The sequence below is a fragment of the Silurus aristotelis genome, assembly GCF_946808225.1.
Source record: "Silurus aristotelis genome assembly, chromosome: 18".
NCBI classification, from domain to species: domain Eukaryota; kingdom Metazoa; phylum Chordata; class Actinopteri; order Siluriformes; family Siluridae; genus Silurus; species Silurus aristotelis.
Genome location: NC_139591.1, coordinates 13,330,960 through 13,350,830, shown reverse-complemented (window position 1 = coordinate 13,350,830; position 19,871 = coordinate 13,330,960). Strand labels below are relative to the sequence as shown.

General features: G+C 37.0%; 2 protein-coding genes across 4 annotated transcripts; both read left to right on the top strand.

Annotated features, from left to right (window-relative positions):
- Positions 1-5,994: 5,994 nt before the first annotated feature.
- On the top strand, positions 5,995-9,008 carry LOC310741474 (very long chain fatty acid elongase 7-like). 2 transcript variants are annotated; one of them, XM_083569375.1, is made up of 8 exons: positions 5,995-6,149; positions 6,637-6,723; positions 6,824-7,014; positions 7,226-7,306; positions 7,384-7,440; positions 7,521-7,626; positions 7,738-7,874; positions 7,996-9,008. In XM_083569375.1, the coding sequence occupies exons 2-8, from the start codon at positions 6,660-6,662 to the stop codon at positions 8,215-8,217; spliced, it is 858 nt and encodes a 285-aa protein (XP_083425501.1). In that variant the 5' UTR covers positions 5,995-6,149; positions 6,637-6,659; the 3' UTR covers positions 8,218-9,008. The 2 variants fall into 2 exon arrangements, with proteins under 2 accessions (XP_083425501.1, XP_083425502.1); XM_083569376.1 differs by having other exon boundaries at positions 6,021-6,145.
- Positions 9,009-9,105: 97 nt separating this feature from the next.
- Positions 9,106-19,624, top strand: LOC310741466 (DEP domain-containing protein 1B-like). Of its 2 annotated transcripts, none has more exons than XM_083569358.1 (12): positions 9,106-9,322; positions 11,543-11,808; positions 11,889-12,024; positions 12,096-12,223; positions 13,399-13,529; positions 13,614-13,661; positions 13,792-13,932; positions 14,073-14,239; positions 14,769-14,945; positions 15,336-15,527; positions 16,774-17,767; positions 17,941-19,624. In XM_083569358.1, exons 1-11 carry the CDS (start codon positions 9,275-9,277, stop codon positions 16,825-16,827), a joined length of 1,488 nt encoding a protein of 495 aa, XP_083425484.1. In that variant the 5' UTR covers positions 9,106-9,274; the 3' UTR covers positions 16,828-17,767; positions 17,941-19,624. The 2 variants fall into 2 exon arrangements, with proteins under 2 accessions (XP_083425484.1, XP_083425483.1); XM_083569357.1 differs by having other exon boundaries at positions 9,109-9,322; positions 16,916-17,767; positions 17,941-18,352.
- Positions 19,625-19,871: the final 247 nt, after the last annotated feature.

Sequence of the window (19,871 nt, the reverse complement as noted above, 5' to 3'; positions counted from 1 at the left end):
TTCACCACTGCCATTTCCATCCTTTTAGCAAAATCTACCACCATCTGCCCTTCCACATTCCTCTCCTTAAAACCATACCTACCCATCACCTCCTCATCACCTCTGTTCCCTTCACCTACATGCCCATTAAAGTCTGCCCCAATCACCAATCGTTCTTTCCTAGGTACACCATCTACCACTTCATCTAATTCACTCCAGAATCTTTCCTTCTCCTCCATCTCACAGCCAACTTGTGGAGCATAGGCACTGATGACATTTATCATCATCCCTTCAACCTCCACCTTCACGATCATCACCCTATCAGAAACTCTCTTCACCTCCACTACACTCTTACTGTACTCTTCCTTCAGAATCACCCCTACACCATTTCTCTTTCCATCCACACCATGATAAAACAGTTTAAACCCACCTCCAATGTTCCTGGCCTTACTCCCTTTCCACTTGGTCTCCTGAACACACAGCATATCTACCTTTCTCCTCTCCATCATATCAGCTACCTCTCTCCCTTTACCCGTCATCGTACCAACATTTAAAGTACCAACCCGAACCTCTACTCTCCTACACTGCTCCTTTTCCTGCCGTCTCTGTAGACGTCTTCCTCCTCTTCTTCTCCTCCTTCGGCCAACAGTAGCCCAATTTCCACCGGTACCCTGTCGGCTAACGATACCTGTGGCGGTCGTTGTTAACCCGGGCCTCGACCGATCCGGTATGAAATTTTCATTTGTGATCCGCATATTTGATTTGGAACATGTTTTACGCTGGATGCCCTTCCTAACGCAACCCTCCCCATTTACCCGGGCTTGGGACCGGCACTAAGAGTGCACTGGCTTGTGCCCCCCTAATGGCTGGGTTATACACAATTTGCTTATACTATGAAAAATACTTCATAGTCCTTTCATAGAGCATGTGTAAAGATTTTAAGGTTTTAGATTGTTATTGAATGGAGACTCTGCTATACTGAAACTTAATGGTGTTATACAGTATACAGTGGAACCCGGTTATCTCGCCCTCGGTTACCTCGACAACCCTATTAAGTCGACGTTTTTGAAGTGGAACAACGACCGCCGTGAACCAACATATACCAACAATAACGGACATCGAGAGTGTGGAAGTTTAAATAGGAGCTGGTGATGATGCTAAACGAGCACCATATGTGCGCGATTAAAGCCGGGAGCTTCAGAGATTGGCCGAGAAAGCACCTGCCACGCTGAAGGGGGCTGAAGGGGGCGTGGCAGGTGGATTCCTGACAGATAAACATGTACTGTATGTATTTTTATAGCATGCCTTCATCAAACAAATCGCGGCAACGCTGTTGTGTAAAAAAGCCCTTTAAAAACACGTGCATGCACATTCTTATTTATTAACGCACATCATGTACATAAATAAATTTCAAGCACGTTAATATACTGCCGCCATTTTGATTTTTGTTTATCTCGATCATCGGTTACCTCGATGCTTTTTGGCGACCCCCTAGGACATCGACATAACCGGGTTCCACTGTATTTAGCATTGACTTTATTTTTTTTTGTACAAGACATTTTGGAGTATGGTTGCTGCATTTGGAAATCCTATTTACTTTATGCCTTGCAGCACACATGCACAACTAATGCTACATTCACACATGCGGTGATCTTATCAGCAAATGAGAAGTATGATCACACGCTTTACTGTATTCATTCACATTGGAAATCGCTGGCCTTGACTTTTTTGACTTTGTTGTGCCGCTGGACACACCCACACCTGCTCGTCAAGCGATTGCCATCGCTTATGTCATAGGAAGTTGCCAAACCTCATTAAAAATGAACACTCCCCAATGTGAGTTGTTGTATGAATGAACACTGGTTTAGATATGCAGCAGTTGACAGTAGTATTTAACCTACTACTGGTTGCATTAACAGCATTCCAGTTTTGACAACAAAACAGTAGATGGATAACGCACACTTTACTATTTTCACCCGCATCTGTGATCACTGCTACAATCAATCAATATTCGCATAAATCTTTTTCCAACTTTATTGTATTGCTGGACACACCCACTTTTAGTAGAAAGTGGCTCCTCTCACACATATTAGTAGAAGTCGCTCTTGTTTATCCTTGTATCTGTGAATTTGGCATTAAAATGTTTTTACAAGTTTTGTAATTATTCAATTAACGTATGTGACTTGTATTCTTGTGTGTGCCTGTGTGTGTGTGGGCACATGTGTAATTGTTTGTGTTTAAGAATGGGCAACAGGGAAGCGCACACCCAAGTACAGGACTGAACCAGCAAACCCTGCTATACCAGTTCACATACCTTTTTACACACGTATAAAAAATGTCTTCCCTTCAACTTACAGTCTTTAGGTTTCTCAAGCATTTATCGGATAAGTAAAAGATGTGTCTGTCTGATTAATATTCACTCCTGAAGAGAAAAAATATTTTAGGGTTCTCTGATACGAAGAGACAAACAATGAAAACCTTTGGGGTGTTAGAATAAACTTGTTGTCCTGAGAGTGCACGAGAATAGTAAAGAAGGCACAGGAGGTAATAAATATTGTTCAATACTCCACTAAACATGTTTTTAAAAAATCCGCCTTCTGACAATTCATGAAAGAAGACAGCTCAGTTTGCCTGTTTTGTTAGAAATACTTCATAAATCTTTTTTTATACTCATATTATCTGCATATCTATATAATCCCATTTTAACTAAAATTCAATTACAATAATGCATATTCATTCATTAATGAATTATATAGTATTGTGTCTTCTTCTTCTAGAAGACAAGATTCTAGATAAATACTGTAAAGCAAAAAAAAAATAGCTGCGATAATAATAATAACAACAATAATAATAATAATTATTAGAATAATAGTCATCATCATCATCATCATCATCATCATCATCATCATAAAGCCATCCTAAACGAAAACAAAGAATACTGATTTAGAAATTGTCTAGTCAGTTATTCCAGGCATCTTGGAGGACATGCTACATTTCATCGGTTCTATATTTAAGCCCATGAGTTTTGTTTTTCTAAGTAATCATTTTACCCTAGTCAAGCTTGCCAAACCTGGATGACATCTTCAAAACACTGGGCACAAGGTAAATAAAACAGGCTGGAAGGACATAGGTTAATACCTTAAATAAAACATGCTGGAGGGACATGGGATGCTGGAGAGAAGCAGATAGCCTGGATGAAATTCACATGGATGTGAAATGAACATCGCCACACATATTACTCTGAAACACCACTCGGATCATTCGGTTTATATTTCAGTTTCAAGACTGTCTTCAAAACACCTACACATCACAGTACAATGAAGGGAATCTGACCCTGTCCTCACAGATCCTGTGGGACTGGTTTCATCCTGAACACCAACACCCAAGTTTCTACCTGGTTCTGAGAGTTCTTTGACAAATTATACTACAGCTTTCACTTACTGATTGGAACATGACAGTACATTGTTAAGAGACTTTAAATTCCTTAAAGTTCTGCTTTTTTTTGTTGTTGTTAAAGTCCAGTGACCAGGACAAAGTGAAAACTTTCTTTAATGGTTTATTGCATGCGCATTTAAAAAATGTCTCTATTTAAATTTGATTATATTCCTTTAAACACCATTAAACACACTGCTAATTTTTTCAGCCTATGTTATACTGTATTCTTCTTCTTCTTTCGGCTTGCATGAATTTGTGGAACCAATCCTTTGTTATGCCTTTTCTTACTAAATCTTTTTTCCACTTCCATATTCACAGTTACAAAATTACAAACGTTATTGACAGACACCCTAAATATTTACAAAAATGTAAAACACAATTTCTTTTAATTACATAAGTATGACTATGCTGACAAGAGTTTACTGAGAAGGTTTTTTTTTTAACTGATAGGAATGTGTACGTGCGTCTTGCTGATCAGTAAAAATCTGGAACGGAAATACTTGTCATAGCACAGGTTGCAGGGCAACAATTCAGAGAAGTTCTCTTTCCAAAACTGCAGATGTCAAGAATATTTGTCTGTCATATTTATGATGCGGTGTTCATTCAATAACCTTTAGTAACCCTTTTTATATAAGTCAGAGCTCATGCTGGATCTGGGTCAGCAACCTCACTGGGCATGATGTGAAAATATATACTAGATGGAATAACAGTCCATTGCAGGGCAATGTTGTTAAAAAAAATATAATTTTTGCTGCAGTTTTGTACAAATCCCAAGAATTTTCCCATGGGAATTTTCCCAAGAAATTACAGAATATTTCAAACCGTAAGATGTATTACTGGACATTACACTGAAACATTAACAAAATAAAATGAGCAAAAATTTTGTTCAGAGTTTCTATTGCAGGAATACTATTGCATTTATCATGAATCTAAGACACTTCTTTAGCCAAACTGGAGGTGTTAGAGTGAAACTCGTTGTACAAAAATGGATCTGAAGTGGAAAGGTGGTCTAATCCATGTCAGGCATTATCTTCATTAGCTTTATCTCACACCTCCAGTATCAATGAACCTTTTGTCGTTCTTTTGTTTTGCTGTGTTCTCAGTAAAACCCATCTGTCTCTTCTCTGCCCTTAGAAAACAGTTTCTAAGTCATGGATGGTAAAATGCTGAGGTGAATAATATTATTTGATGATTAAATTAATTAATATACATCAAATCCATTAAAAGAATCAATCTATATACATTTAATATATTTCATCACAAAACTGGTATAAATATCTAATTATTTCTAAAGCTATATCTTTGCAAAAACAATACCTTATTCTGTCTATGGATGTCTTATTTGGAAGGAGTGATCGTAAAATATGTGTGTCTTTTACTTGTTTAGATATGTTGCCATGTAATTTATGGAATTTACTCATTACACACTGCTTATTTATTTGATAATCTATTCAGAATTGACCTTAACTCTTTTATATAGTGCCCACACATTAATACTTGATCTAAGTTAAGCTGTTTGAAAAATTTATAAAATGTACAAAATGGCAAAATTAAGCTTATAATGGTCACAACAACAAATCATTGGTCAAAATATGAGCAAGAATTAAACACATAGATAAAGTAAATTAGTAGAGGGTGGTCTTCCCCTTTTTTTTTGGAAGGTTTTCATCTTGTGAGTAATTCAATATTGATGAGCTTCAAAAGTTATTTAGTATTTGAAACATTTTGTGAACCCAGACATCAACCGAATTTTGCCTCAACTTTTGAATCTTTATCGTGATTTAAGCTTCACACATACAAACACACACACACACACACACACACACACACACACACACACACACACACACACACACACAGACACAAAAAAAGGCTACACAAATAGGTTTCCTCGTTTCTATCCCCCAGTTCACTGCATCAAAAGGAAAAGCATGGAATGTCTCAGCGGTGCATTAGTTTCATTCTTGCTCATTTTCTCACCAAAACTTTGTCCAGGAGTGTGTTAGTACTCCAAGTAGGCAAAAATAAAAAATAAAACTCAGTCTGAAAAAATTTTTCTTAGATTACCCTTTTTTAAAATATAATTTATTGACATCAAAAATGTAAAAAAACTTGCCCTACACTATATTCACAGAATCTAAATGACTATGCAATGCAAAATATATTTTTATTTCCTCTAAAAATGTTCATTTATGATCAGTATGATAATACACGCAGAAAAAAATGAACTGACAGTAACTTGGTGAGTGGAATGTTCAGTTGTACCTTACATATCAGAGAACAATCTGGAAAGGAGATTATTATCACAGTCCTGACCATATTATTGAACCGATTTCAGATCAATAATAATTTTAAATTTCATTACAACAGAATAGAATTAGTTCCATCTGATGAAACCAATGTATAAGAACATTTTATGCATTTGGGAAGATCCTAAGGTGTACACGCCCCTGCGCGAGCGCACACACACACACACACACACACACACACTCACAGAGAGAGAGAGATGGAAATAGAGAGAGAGATAGAGAGAGATGCTCTAAGGTAGTTTCGGTCCAAATTCCGGAAGTTTCCTACCTGCTCGCGCTCATCAGGTTGTGGGCGGAGTCTGTGTGAGTATTTAGAGCAGGTAGCCAGCGGTTGGAATTCAGTATTCAGCGCCTCCAGTTAGAGAGAGGAAGGAGGAACGTGGGATTAAAAAGCCATACGGATCAAGGAAGAAACCGTCGAAGTAGGTATGTTGCTTTCACCTTGTGCATAACACTGTTTCAAAGCCTTATTCAGAGCAGTGGGGTTAAGATTCAACTAACTTTTTACTGTCGTAAAAAAAGTCGGCATGTGTCAGGATCACATCATCCTGGTGTTATTCTGCTGCTTGGTAGCGTTTTGAAAGTTTACACCCTGGGAGCGGTTTTAGACGCCAATTTTTCCTTCAAGGTTGGCTGACCTGTATGACCTGTAGGCCCTGTTAAGATGTTATGTCAAATCTTATCACTTGGTTGCTCATTTTGACTTTCTCAGTAGATCTTTTTGTTTTGCTCGGTCTATCAAATCTAGTTCATGTACTTAAGCTTAGAGTTCGGTCATTTATTCATCAGCTGGATTCTGCTTCAATGTGGTTTTTCTTGTTTTGTGAAGTTTCTTGTGGTGTCTGCTTAGCTCTAAAGAACGTGAGCTTGTATTTCCAGTTTTGTAGTGGCCTAACAGTGACTTTTATTTCAGGAGCAAAGACTCATCTTCAGAGGATGGCTTTCAACAAGCTGACATCAAGTGCTGCCCTGCTTTATGATGCGTGGCTTAAAGACGCCGGTGAGTTGGTATATGGTTCGACTATACTAATAATGAAATGCCAGATAACCTAGAAATTGTAAAAACTAAAGTGTGTTGCTGTCTATGTAAATCCCTGTAGACCCAAGAGTCGAAGACTGGCCTCTTATGTCCTCTCCGTTCCCTCAAGCTATGATCATCCTTTCCTACATCTACTTTGTCACGACGCTGGGACCTCGTCTGATGGAGAACCGTAAACCTTTTGACCTCAAGCAACCGATGATCATCTATAACTTCAGCATAGTCGTCTTCTCAATTTACATGATTTATGAGGTAAGTAACCAGTGTCTTCAATGACCTAGTTTTACCTAGAAGCAAGACTGAAGCTGCTTTTATTTTTAATACAGATTAATTTATATTTTTAATGGGAGGGGTATGAATTCTTGCTGTCTGAGAACCTGACTTTAGAAATTAAGGCGTGGAAGGGTGTGTTTGTGTACACCATTTTGTTGAATTAGGCAGTTGGTTTTTCTCTTCTTTCCAGTTTCTCATGTCTGGCTGGGCCAATGGGTACTCATACGGGTGTGACCTTGTGGATTATTCCAGCTCACCACAGGCTCTCCGAGTAAGACAAGAAACCGTTAACTCGTTATTTATCATGTATATTTCCCTAATGAATGACCAACTGCATTTATTCTTTAGATGGCATGGACTTGCTGGCTGTACTACTTCTCAAAGTTCATTGAGATGTTGGATACTGTAAGTACTATTTATATATTTATTTAAAAAAAAATAATGTTCTGTAATGGCATGTTTTCCTAAATTGTTCTATTTAACAGATTTTCTTTGTGCTGAGAAAAAAGAACAGCCAAGTCAGTTTCCTCCATGTGTACCATCACTCAATCATGCCCTTTACATGGTGGTTTGGAGTCAAGTTTGCTGCAGGTATATTTATTTTTTTCCCCCTTCTCATCTCACAATCAACTGATAAATTTGTGTATCCAGTGAATAGTTGTAAATGAACAAGATCTGGAATTTGCTGCTTATTGTTTTTAGGTGGTCTTGGAACCTTCCATGCCCTGCTGAACTGCTGTGTCCATGTGGTCATGTACACCTACTATGCCTTGTCTGCTTTGGGCCCAACCTATCAGAAATACCTCTGGTGGAAGAAGTACATGACTACTATTCAGCTGGTAAATATGCTTTTTATATTCATATGTTGTAGACTATATGGTTTGTACAAAAGTGCTTATGTATGCTTGAAGCAGAGCTTTTGTTGAAATTAACCTTTTCTTTTTTTTTTTTTTTTTTAAGGTTCAGTTTGTAATGGTGACTGTTCATGCTGGCCAGTTTTTTTTCATGAAGGACTGCCCTTACCAATTTCCAGTGTTCCTCTATGTCATTGGCTTGTATGGGCTGATCTTCCTGGTTCTTTTCCTCAATTTTTATTACCATGCCTACACCAAGGGTAAGAGATTGCCCAAGGTCCTACAGAATGGCACATCCTTCCTTAACCGTGCACACAAGACCGACTAAGGTCTGTGTTTGGTCAACAATAAGTGAAGATCCTGCAGCTTTTTAAATTCTTTATTTTTCCTTTAACCATTTCAGAAACTTTACCCACTGTGTTTTATGTTAAAACTTTGTGGAATGCCACTTTCTCACTAAATATTGCCCAACTAGCACATGTGGTTTATACACTGAAGATGTGGATCCTGGTTTGTATGGTTTTCACTCGGGTTCTGAAATGTTTATGGGGTACAAATATTATATATAATTTTTAAAATATACCCTTTTTGTACATTTTAAACCCAGCTTGGAAATATTACCTAACTGTTGGTTTAACTAAATATGTGGATCATGAGAGCAGAGGTGCTTTATTTGAATGCTTTTGGCCTTTTAAAAGGGACCATGAAGGGTTTGCTTATAACTTTGTAGCTTTCATAGGCAAACCTTAGGCACCCCGATGAAAAGCATGACCGTTAACTTTGCTTGAGTCCAAGGTTGAATTTGTCAAAAGTGGTAGCTGGAGTTCATTTTGTAAATGTATTATTCTTTTTTTTTCTCTCTGTGTTTATTGTTAACTTCTTAATATGGCTGTGTTTTTAAAAAAAAAAAAAAAAAAAAAAGTCTGACTGAGGCATGGGTGTTCAAAAAACCAAATTTGCCAGTGATCTATGAAGACTCATGTTTTTCCTTAGTCCTTGTGTATTTATGTATTTTTGTATTTCTTTACAATGCTCTATTTATACTTTTTGTTAAATTGAAGAAAATGTACCTCCCCCCCCCTTTCTTTTTATTATTCAACTAAATAAATTATTTGTCCACATTTCTCTTGTGTTTGTGGATTTGTTACTTTTGTTGACCCGGAAGTCTTCCCTACCATGTTTGGAGTAACCGGTTTGGCACGTGATGTTCCATTGTCCAATGACATTGCTAGAATTGATGTGCCCAGTTTTAAACCCTAGCGTGCCTCCCTGTGTTTATAACTATTTATTGGGAAGTGGATGCGAGGAAGTCTGATGGACGCGAAACCGATGTATAATTGTGTTCAAAAGTGATCTCTTGTTAAATAAATAGTATTAAAAATCCAATGGATGGGAATATGATTGGCCCCGGTCCCTACAGGGCAACAAAGTTGGTAAGTTTGAGCACGCGCTGGCTTGTGAAAATCCGTTTTCGATTATCTTTCGTTTCTTAAACCTTCTTCTCCTAAATAATTTCATGTTTAACATTAATTTGTGGTTCGTATTTTTAAGAATAATTTCGGTGCTTGTAGGTCCGAAACTTCGAAGTCTATCTAAAACGCTTTCAATTTGAGTATACTCGCTACACCGTTTGGAACGTTGTCCGCTTCAGTACTCGGTAATAAGAATGTTAGCTTAGCATAGTTGAGTTCGAGTCTACGAAATTCGTGTAATTATTGTAGCTAATTCTGTAGCGTTGTAACTATGCTTGGTATGCAGCTCACTTTTATAACACTACAGGCGTCTCTTCATTCTTGGTAGAGTTGTTTATTGAACTGCCCCGAAGTTTTCAATTTCCTACACAATGTACATTTATTTCTGTGCCCGTAATGCATTGTATGGTCGAGTAAAGAACAATATATACATCGGAAGAAGTCTTGGCATTCAAGAGAATGGCAAGAGTGTGCAAAGCAGTAATCAAAGCAAAAGGTGGATACTTTGAAGAACCTACAATAAATAAATGTGTTAATTCATAGTTTTGATGCCTTCAGTGTGACTCTACAATTTTCATAGTCATGAAAATAAAGAAAAATCTTTAAATGAGATGGTGTGTCCAAACTTTTGGTCTGTACTGTGTGTGTGTATATGTATGTATATACACATATATGTATATACACACACATATATATATATATATACAGTGAGGAAAATAAGTATTTGAACACGCTGCTATTTTGCAAGTTCTCCCACTTAGAAATCATGGAGGGGTCTGAAATTGTCATCGTAGGTGCATGTCCACTGTGAGAGACATAATCTAAAAAAAAAATCCAGAAATGACAATGTATGATTTTTTAACTATTTTTTTGTATGATATATATATATATATAAAAATAAATTAAAATATACAAATCTCACTGAACTGTGGTCAAAATGCAATGCAGCTGGAAGACACAGATGAAGCTTCAGAACGTGATCTATTTTAGGACTGTGTACAAATCTAAGACTATGGCCCAGTTCACACTGATCACATGCTGATGCAGTCATTCACACCTTTGATGAACTGTGTGCATCATTTTGTGGAGAAAAGGGTTTTGCACAATGTGGTCAGCTTACCAAACTTAAATTGGATGACAAATTAAATGACAAAAGAAGGCACACGAGACAGTTACTTTCCTTTCTGCTGTTATAGACACGAGACACGATACTAGAATTCTGTAGGTACACAGGAGATGTTCGGATTTGTGGGATGGAATTGTGCTTCACTAAAGTTTCATTCTAAACCTCCAACCAGTAAAACCCTAAAAGGCTATTCTCAAATTCCTAACTCAACTCCTCAGGTCCAAGTTTGTTTCTCAGTTTACAGAGTGACACCAAATTAAGTTACCTAATTAATACGAGGTGAGTTGAACATGATATAAAGAAATATGTCTTGGTCACTACTAAAATGCACAGAGGTAAAATGTATTGAATAAGAATTGTTTAGGTAGGATTGGATTTGTGATGGTATTTCATTAAATAGCAACAACATTTTTAACTTTAACAACTCAATAGATACTAGACAACAGATACACGATGAATCATTTTGGGACATCGGCTGAATCAGATCTCCGGAATGAACCAAGAATTTTCAGCTATTCGCTAAAACAATCACTCTTTTTGTGTTTTGTTTTGACTCTGTTTTATCTAAACATTTGAATCTTAATGTTTCTGGCATCTGACCTGATTTTTTTCAAAGATAATCACATGCCACAAGCATTCCTTTTGGTTTCTTTTAACAGTGTTGTACTGATAAGCTAATATAACCTGATACCTGTTTTCAGTGTTTTAATTTAACGTGAGTCAAATCAAATCCATGAGTTTTATGAAAATAACTGCTGTTTGAAAAAGCAACTGTGTGTGTGTGTGTGTGTGGGGTTCTCAGTGTCGGTGAGTTAATGTTGTTAACATTAGCTTGCTATGTAGCAGAAAAAGTAACAAAAATGGCAGAAAATAAACAATAAAATAAGCAATAAAAAGAGACTAAAGTGTGTGTGTGTGTATGTATATATATATTATATATATATATAAATAAATTAACAGTAAGGTAAGCATATGTTTACCTGATAAGCCATGACAACTCTATAAATAATGTATTGTTTGTGATATGTATGATGCTTTCCTTTTTTGTCTTTCAGTGGAATGAAACCATTAAGCTTTTCCGTGGAGGGATGCCCATTAAAAGACACTGGGCTCATTTTCGAAGTTACGACAACAGCTTCACCGGCACAGAGGCTGTTGATTATCTCCACAACCTGTTGAAATGTAACCAGAACTTTGGGCCTGAGGTGACCCGCTATCAGTCTCTACAGCTGCTCAGAAAGTTCCTCAAGAACCACGTGATTGAAGATTTTAAAGGACGCTTTGGAAAAGAAGACTTTGAAGACAACGGACGTTTATACAGGTGCTAAGATGATGTGCTTAGTTTCCTGTCTGTTCTACTGTGAGGTGTATGTGTAAGTTAACTTTACAATTTTATATCAGATTTCCTCCACAGTCACCTTTCAAGCCTGTTCCTCAGCGCCTGATTTTTAGAGAGGTTATTCCACAGACGCTACAATGGGACGACTGTGATGACGCACAACTGCCCTCAGCGATACCCATGAAGCCCCTTGTTTTGGTAAGGGATTTGAAAATATTACAATTTGTGTGAGAAAATGTGAAACATGTTCAGAATTTCTGTTTTATTAGAATTCCGAGACATGGAACAAGAGGCACAGCATTGCCATAGGGGAAGTTCCAGAGTGCAAGCTGATCCGGAGAAGAGAGATCACGCCAAAGCATGTGGACCAGATATGGAAGTCGATGACTTTTAACCGGTCTGTATATAATCTCAAAAAGATAATACATAAACTTTATATATTTTATAACACTAATTATCTGGGAAGGACAAATCAGTTCCTTGTAACAAGCAGATTCCTTATCCAGGCTGTTTGGTTTAGTTTTGTTGCAGCTCAACTATTAGAGAAAATAAGCTGAACAGCCATAAAAAATTAAGTTGAATTGAATGTTGAAAATATAAGTAACTAATTATTTCCTGTTCTTAGTGACATTTCTGTTGTGATGAACAGTTATTCCTTCAGTCATTTCATCAGCCCCCCTCACCCACTCCTTCTCTCTCTCTCTCTCTCTCTCTCTCTCTCTCTCTCTCTCTCTCTCTCTCTCTCTCTCTCTCTCTCTCTCTCTCTCTCTCTCTCTTTTTTGATAAATGGAACCTGTCTTTTTACTGAGAAACTGGAAAACACAATATTTTCTTATCTAATAATAATGAATGTCTCCTAAAATAAGACACAAAATCGTAGCTTATTGATTAAACATGTTTTTAAATCCAGTGCTGAGTGGACACACTTAAGAAATAGTTTAGTGAAGAGAAATCAATCTACATATAAAATATTAGTCACAAATGATTTGTCACTTTCTAAATAATAAAAGTATAGCGCATCGACTAATAATTTTATATATATATATATATATATATATATATATATATATATATATATATAGCATGCATGCTGTTATACGCTTTCTTCACTGTTCTCATTATTAGGACACTGACAAGGTTTATTGTACATTGAGATTTAAAACTTATACTTTAGTCTCACTCTCTACATATAAATAAAAAATCTTTACAGATGCAAATATGTTAAAAACTATGCATCGTGATATATAAATGTCAACTTGTGTCCGATGCATGCTTTTTTAAATAGATGCATCATACCGTTAACTTTTATGCCAATGACCCACTGTGTGTGTGTGTGTGTGTGTGTGTGTGTGTGTGTGTGTGTGTGTGTGTGTGTGTGTGTGTGTGTGTGTGTGTGTGTGTGTGTGTGTGTGTGTGTGTGTATATAATGTCAGATTTTTTTGCAATACTAGGCAAGCAAATAATGGGACTTGGCAGTGGACTGGTGGTTTTAATTCCCTGGTATGCTAGCTAATAACATTAACTGATGAATTTGTCCAAACCTGATTCCTAATTAAAGCTTTTGTTAAATAGTTTGCAGAGCATTTTGGGGCTGCAGTCCTTAGACGGTGTTCTCGATGCCAAGCTCTTAAACTCCAAGCACATTGTCTACAACGTATTTAATGTCAACAAACAGGGCATTGTTGTTCTGAAGAACAAAGCAGGTGAGGGTGAGATTAAAATTCATTTGAAAATTGCAAATTCTTAGAAAGATTTGTTTGATGTTAGTGTCATCTGCTATTTTACAGAGGACCTTCCTCACTGGGTTTTATCTGCAATGAAGTGCTTGGCAAATTGTAAGTAAAAAAAAAAAAAAAAAAGTCTTGTCTGTCACTTGAAATGTGTGTACATTTCATTTTCTTATTTCTAATCCTATCCCTTTTTTTTTTTGTTTTTTTTTTTTTACAAAATTGTTTATTGTTTCAGGGCCTAACGGAAATGAGGTTAATCAGCCCATGTACTCCGGTTTTGAGCGAGATGTTTTTCGAACAGTAGCCGAACACTTCCAGAGATTAAGAGAGCCACTGCTGACGTTTCAGATGTATGACATTTGTGTCAGCATTCTGGGTAAGATAAATATTAAGGACAGTGTTATCAATTGTCAATATTAGAACAACCTTTAAATCCTTTATTTATTTTGGACCTGAATAGTGGCGATATTACATAACAACTCCCATGCCATCCCCTACTCCTTTCCTCTTTTTCAGGACTACTTCCACGACAACAGATTGCGGTTGAGGCGCTGCAGGTCTGCTGCCTTCTCCTACCTCCAGTCAACCGGAGAAAACTGCAGTTATTACTGCGCCTGATGTCTAAAGCCTGCAACAATCATCTTCTCCCACCACTTAACGATACCATAGGAACACGTACCCTGGTTATTTACATTCTTAATTCTTTCTAATATGAGTGCAGATATTTACCTTGAGTAAAAGGAATTAGTTTATAGTGGTAGAGGTGTTTTGAGAGTATTGTCACTGATCTACAGTATGCATGCATTTTATTTCAAGCATTTAATTAAGTAGAACTTTTCCCTGCATGGGAGATTTATTCTCAGCATAATTATTTTTCAATTCATCCATAACCAGATTGGAAAATTACGCACAGGTGCAACCCATAACCTAATTGTGGTGATCTGCTGAAAATGAATGACTTCTGATATTTTTTCATAAGAGTAGTCATTTGGGTCTTCTTTTAAACTTCAGTGATGTCTTTATCACAAAGGCCAATATTACACTATCAATTAACACTACTATAAAAATTAGAAGTTATTATATGTTCAGATTATGTGCAATTACTTAAATATTAATTAATATTGTGTTGATTATACAGTAGTTACGTGTATATTGAAGGTTGTTTGTGTACAAATATTAATGAATAACTTAAGCCCCCTGCTCTCTTGCTAGATGGTCCAGACCTTCTCCCGCTGCATTCTATGTTCATCGGATGAAGTGGACCTGGATGAATTGCTGGCTACCAAACTTGTCAACTTCATGATAGACAACCATGAAAACGTGTTGAAGGTCCCCTCCGAGCTGCAGAGATCTGTGCAGGAGCATATATTGCACCTGCGAAGAGCTCAGGTTAGTCTCGCACACATGCACAGGCATACACATGCATGCACACATACATATATAAACTTTGCCTATTGTGCCGTCTTGTGGGTGTCACCAAATGCAAATCAGTGCCATGCATGAAAATATTGAACATGTACACAGAAATGTGAAGAAAATAAGCATTTTTTGCTTTTCTAAACTAACTAGTTTAAATCTAGAACATTGTGAATCATCAATATGTTTAAAAAACAGTATATTTTATTATTTTGCATTTAAATCAACTGTTGACTTTCAATTCCCATCCCAGATCTGACTATTATCAGGTTTTGACCAGTATTTGCTACTCATGAATCGCACGGAAAAATTACAAATCTCATTAATATGTTGGGTCGCCTTTCACTCTTTCTTGTTTGTTAGATAAAGTATGCAGGTGCTGACACAGACTCCACACTGGAGATGCCACCTCAAACATTCTGCAGACAAATCAGCAGGAAAGAGTTTGAGGAGCAGCGAGTCACAGGGTCCCAGGGAGCTCTAGTGGAGCTACTAGAAGAGATAATTCACAACAAGGTTATGTCTATAAAGGACAAGAAGAAGAAACTGAAACAGGTTTGAGATTCCAAAGAGATTCACTCTTTCGTAGACATTAAGGACTTGCGTTTGTTTTGCATGAATGATGTCTTTCGTACTTTGTGCATAAAAGTATGCAGGAATTTTTTTACAAAAGAATTGATATTAAACTTTGCTGCAAAGTTGTCATTGACAAATACAGTACATTCCTTTAGCCGTCTTCAATACTCAATGTTATGAGGGTCTCTCTAATGGAATCGCAATCTTAAAATCCTCCATAAATATTTAACAGCATTCCTTTCAGGAGACTGACTTATTTTGGACATGTGTTTGAAGTCGCTGTTGCTGACACATTGTTCTCCCCTGATTCAGTTGGCTGATGAAATAAAGTATACCTAGTATAGGTTGATATGTACATCCTATCTTACTCCAAACAAGACCTGTTGTTAAAGAGTCTTATGTCTGTTTTTAGCAGAGGTGTTTTGTGTGAGGTGTAAGAATAGAGATTATTGCAGTAAAGTTCATTGCTTATTATTTTCTGTTCCTGTAGATTTTTAGTTCGTCCTGCATCATTTCATTTGCATGCACATTTAAGGCATTAGGCAGATTCTCTTATTCAGAATGACTTGCAGAAATGCTTTTATTTATTACAGTAATCCCCACTCTGAATCGCGCTCCCCCAGTTTATCGTGGAATCTGATTTTCCATATCGCTTGCTGATAGCATGATAGACCAATAGATAGACTTATAGGGAATTGTTCTTATGGAGTTTCATGTTGAAATAATGAAATTTATTAATAAAAATATAATTATTAATTATAAAATAAAGTAAAATGTTAATACAGTACAGTACTGTATACATAAAATAGCATTTTTGGGGTGGCGTCCGTTTATAAACGGGGGATTATTATTTATCATTTTTAACCATAAATATGTTCTAAACCGGGCATTATGTCACAGACAAAAACAATTTTAAGTGTCATGTGACAGTAGGCTTTCAGTATTCTGAGACTGTGATTTGAGGCTTCTTTTCCAGGAGCAATTAGTTATGTTTTCATTTACTTTCCACTTGAATATTTACAAACCATTTGTAGAAAAAGGATGTTTAATATGGCTTAATATGTTTTTTTTTTCTTTATTTGCATTTTAAGTATTGTTTTATATTCTGGTCCTAATATTCTGGTTAGTTTTGTCCCTTGACCATAAACAATTCTTTTTTACTTCTGTCACCTATTTTTGCAATATCCAACAACTTTTCCTTGTATTGTGTGTCCATATCATACAGCCCTGTTACAGACCGAACAGTGAGCAGATACAGCTTCTAACCTGTGGTTATTGAGTAGTTTCCACTGCAGCAGTTTGCTTGATCTGACATTCGAACAACTCACCTGACTAATCTATTAATACTGAATCATTCTTGGCCTCAGTTCCAGAGATCCTATCCTGACATCTACCGCAGACGCTTCCCTACAACCGAGAGCGAAGCTGCAGTGTTTCCAGAGAGGCCCCAGAAGTTCAAACCTCAGCTGACATTCTTCACCCTAAAAAAGAAGCCTGCTCAGCCTTTCCAGCGGAGCTGGAGCTTCCGTGCTTGAACCGAAAATACAGTGAGGTCATCACAAAGCAGCCAAATACTGTAAAAAATACTGTCTACAGACCCATGGTTATGAGCCCATAACTCCTATACTCTGTAGTATTTTTAGAGCTGGAATTGCTCCGTTTCATTGCATTGCTGCTGGAATATTCCAGCTTTTGATTTCACTTGAAAAACTGACACTGGATTCTGAAGTATCGACGTTATACATCTCATGTAGTCATCAGGATATTCAGTAATGACTGCTTGAAGTCTTATTTTTCAGACCACATATCACTAACCTCATCAAAGACTGGGGAAAAAAAAAAAAAAAAAAAATGTATGTATGTGTATATATATGTATGTTAGTGTGTGTGTTTTGTGTGATAATGGCAGCATGATGTGATTTGGTTGCTAACTAAATGGTGGTAATGTAAAACTCTTAGAACCAAATTGCAGAGGTGCCAATATATTTAGTTTTGCTGCGTTTACAATTTTTTCTTTTTTTTTTTTTTTTTAAATGTTAAACTATACAACAAAAAAACATATCAAACAAATTCACTGAAAGGGAAAAGGTGCAGGAATTCACAAGCATCAGTGTTGTAGCATATAGGGGCCAAAAAGAGAGTAAGGCTGCTAATCAGTAATAATGAATGTCTCACAGCCATGAAATTTTCCTCTTGTTGTTTAAAACACATCTGGAAATGTTTTAATGTATTGCTTTCTCGCTTACACTGAGATTTTCTTTTTTTTTTTTACATGATACCATTCTGTTGCATTTTCTCTGGCTGCTAGGATTTTTTTTTATTAACAGTGTTTTAGGTCAGATCCAGGTTCTGCTGCTGGCGCGAGAAGCCGGGCAATAAACATGAACTACAGTTATCAACTATTTCACCCCATTCCCTAAATATCACCCTCCAGTTACAGACACAAGCTAAATACATGTCTTCACCTGATACAGTGCCTTTACCTGTATGGAGCTTAAACTAAAGATTAAAGAACATCATTTTCCTTTTTTTTATCCGCTTCTCAATATATACTGCATAATTTTTGTACTGCAAAGTTTTTTAAACAACAAGTTTGTTTCTCTTTTTAAAAATTAATTTTACATATCTTATAATTTGAAAAAAATTGGATGTATTTTTTTGTTACAATATTTTGTTACGTTTATTATTTTGCCTGGTTGTTTGCAATTATTTGATAATGAATCGAGTATTTTACCATGCACAATGTTTCCATTTAATCTTTATGTGAAAGGGTATTTGCAATAGAAAAGCCATCCTTCAAGTCACTGCTTGTCTTTGTTTGTTTGTAAAGATAAATTTATATATAATGCAAGCTGTATATCTGTATCATTTGAAATGCTGTAGTTACTGTTCTTGTCTGAAATGCACAGTCATCACTGCTGTAATGTGTACAAAGAAATAAGAATGTGGAGATATGAAAACTGCGAATGGAATTGTTTTTACACACTCCTTTTGGCTGCTCCCATTAGGAGTCGCCACAGTGGATCATCCGTCTCCATAGTCCTCTGTCCTCTACATTTGCCTCCTTCAAATCAAGTACCTGCATGTCTTCCCTCACCACACCCATAAACCTCCTCCTTGGTCTTCCTCTTTTCCTTCTTCCTGGTGGCTCCATCCTCAGCATTCTTCTACCAATATACCCCATGTCCCTCATGTGCACATCCTCGTCGCTTCCAATGAAAATCTCAGCATCTTCAGCTCTTGTACCTCCAGCTCCACCTCCTGTCTTTTACTCAATGCCACTGTCTCTAAACCATACAACATCGCAAGTCTCACCACAGTCCTATAAACTGTTCCTTTCACACTTGCAGATATCCTTATCTCACAAATCACTCCTGCTACTCTTCTCCACCCACTCCACCCTGCCTGCACTCTTTTCTTCACTTCTCTAACACACTCTCCATTACTTTGCACTGTTGACCCCAGGTACCTGAACTCCTCCACCTTCTCCACCTCTTTTCTCTGCAAACACACCACTCCACTGCCCTCCCTCTCATTCACACATATTCTCTGTCTTACTCCTACTGACTTTTAAATTGTTTTTACACACAATTCTGTTTATTCTTTAACCAGTTAAAAAACTTTTTAGATTTAAAGTATGCATTAATAAAAGAACTGAACATATAAAGTCAATCCAATCTATATAAAGGGTACATTTTCCTTGTCATTGAGACAAGACATCCTGCTCTTCAACATTATATTCCAAAGTGCCACACCATTGTACACGGATGTTCTTCTAGTTCTACAAGACAGACATCTTTTTTGGCTAAGGTCAACATTCACTTGGACAAAACTGGTCACTACCAGAGGCAAATTCCAGCCTTCTTTCCCCTTCAGTGAATTTCTGATGGGAGAATTGTAGTTCTTCTTGGTCACCAGGTCTCTCTAATTAAACATGGCAAAGGCGTCAAACATTAAGTGAATGGTATGTCGGAGATAAGCTGAGGCCCCTGTGTGTGGTCACTATACCCTACCTGCTATTCTAAATGAGCAACGTGACCTCTTTAATCTGAATATTAAAGCAAGCATACTCCAAACGTTTGGTTGACGCGTCAACGTTGCTGCTACTTCAGAGCTTTCTCCTGCGGCGTCCTGCTGCAAATGGATGTGAGTCGTCGCTTTTGATGCACACTACATTATTGACCTCAGCAGGATGCCTTGTTAGTTCACTTTTTGAACGCTGACAGAAAGGTTTTTCCGACGGAGAATTGTGCAGCCATGTAATGATTTGTGAGTCATACAGAATGAAATTGCCTTGGTCTGTCAGTACTTCTTAGTACTCCT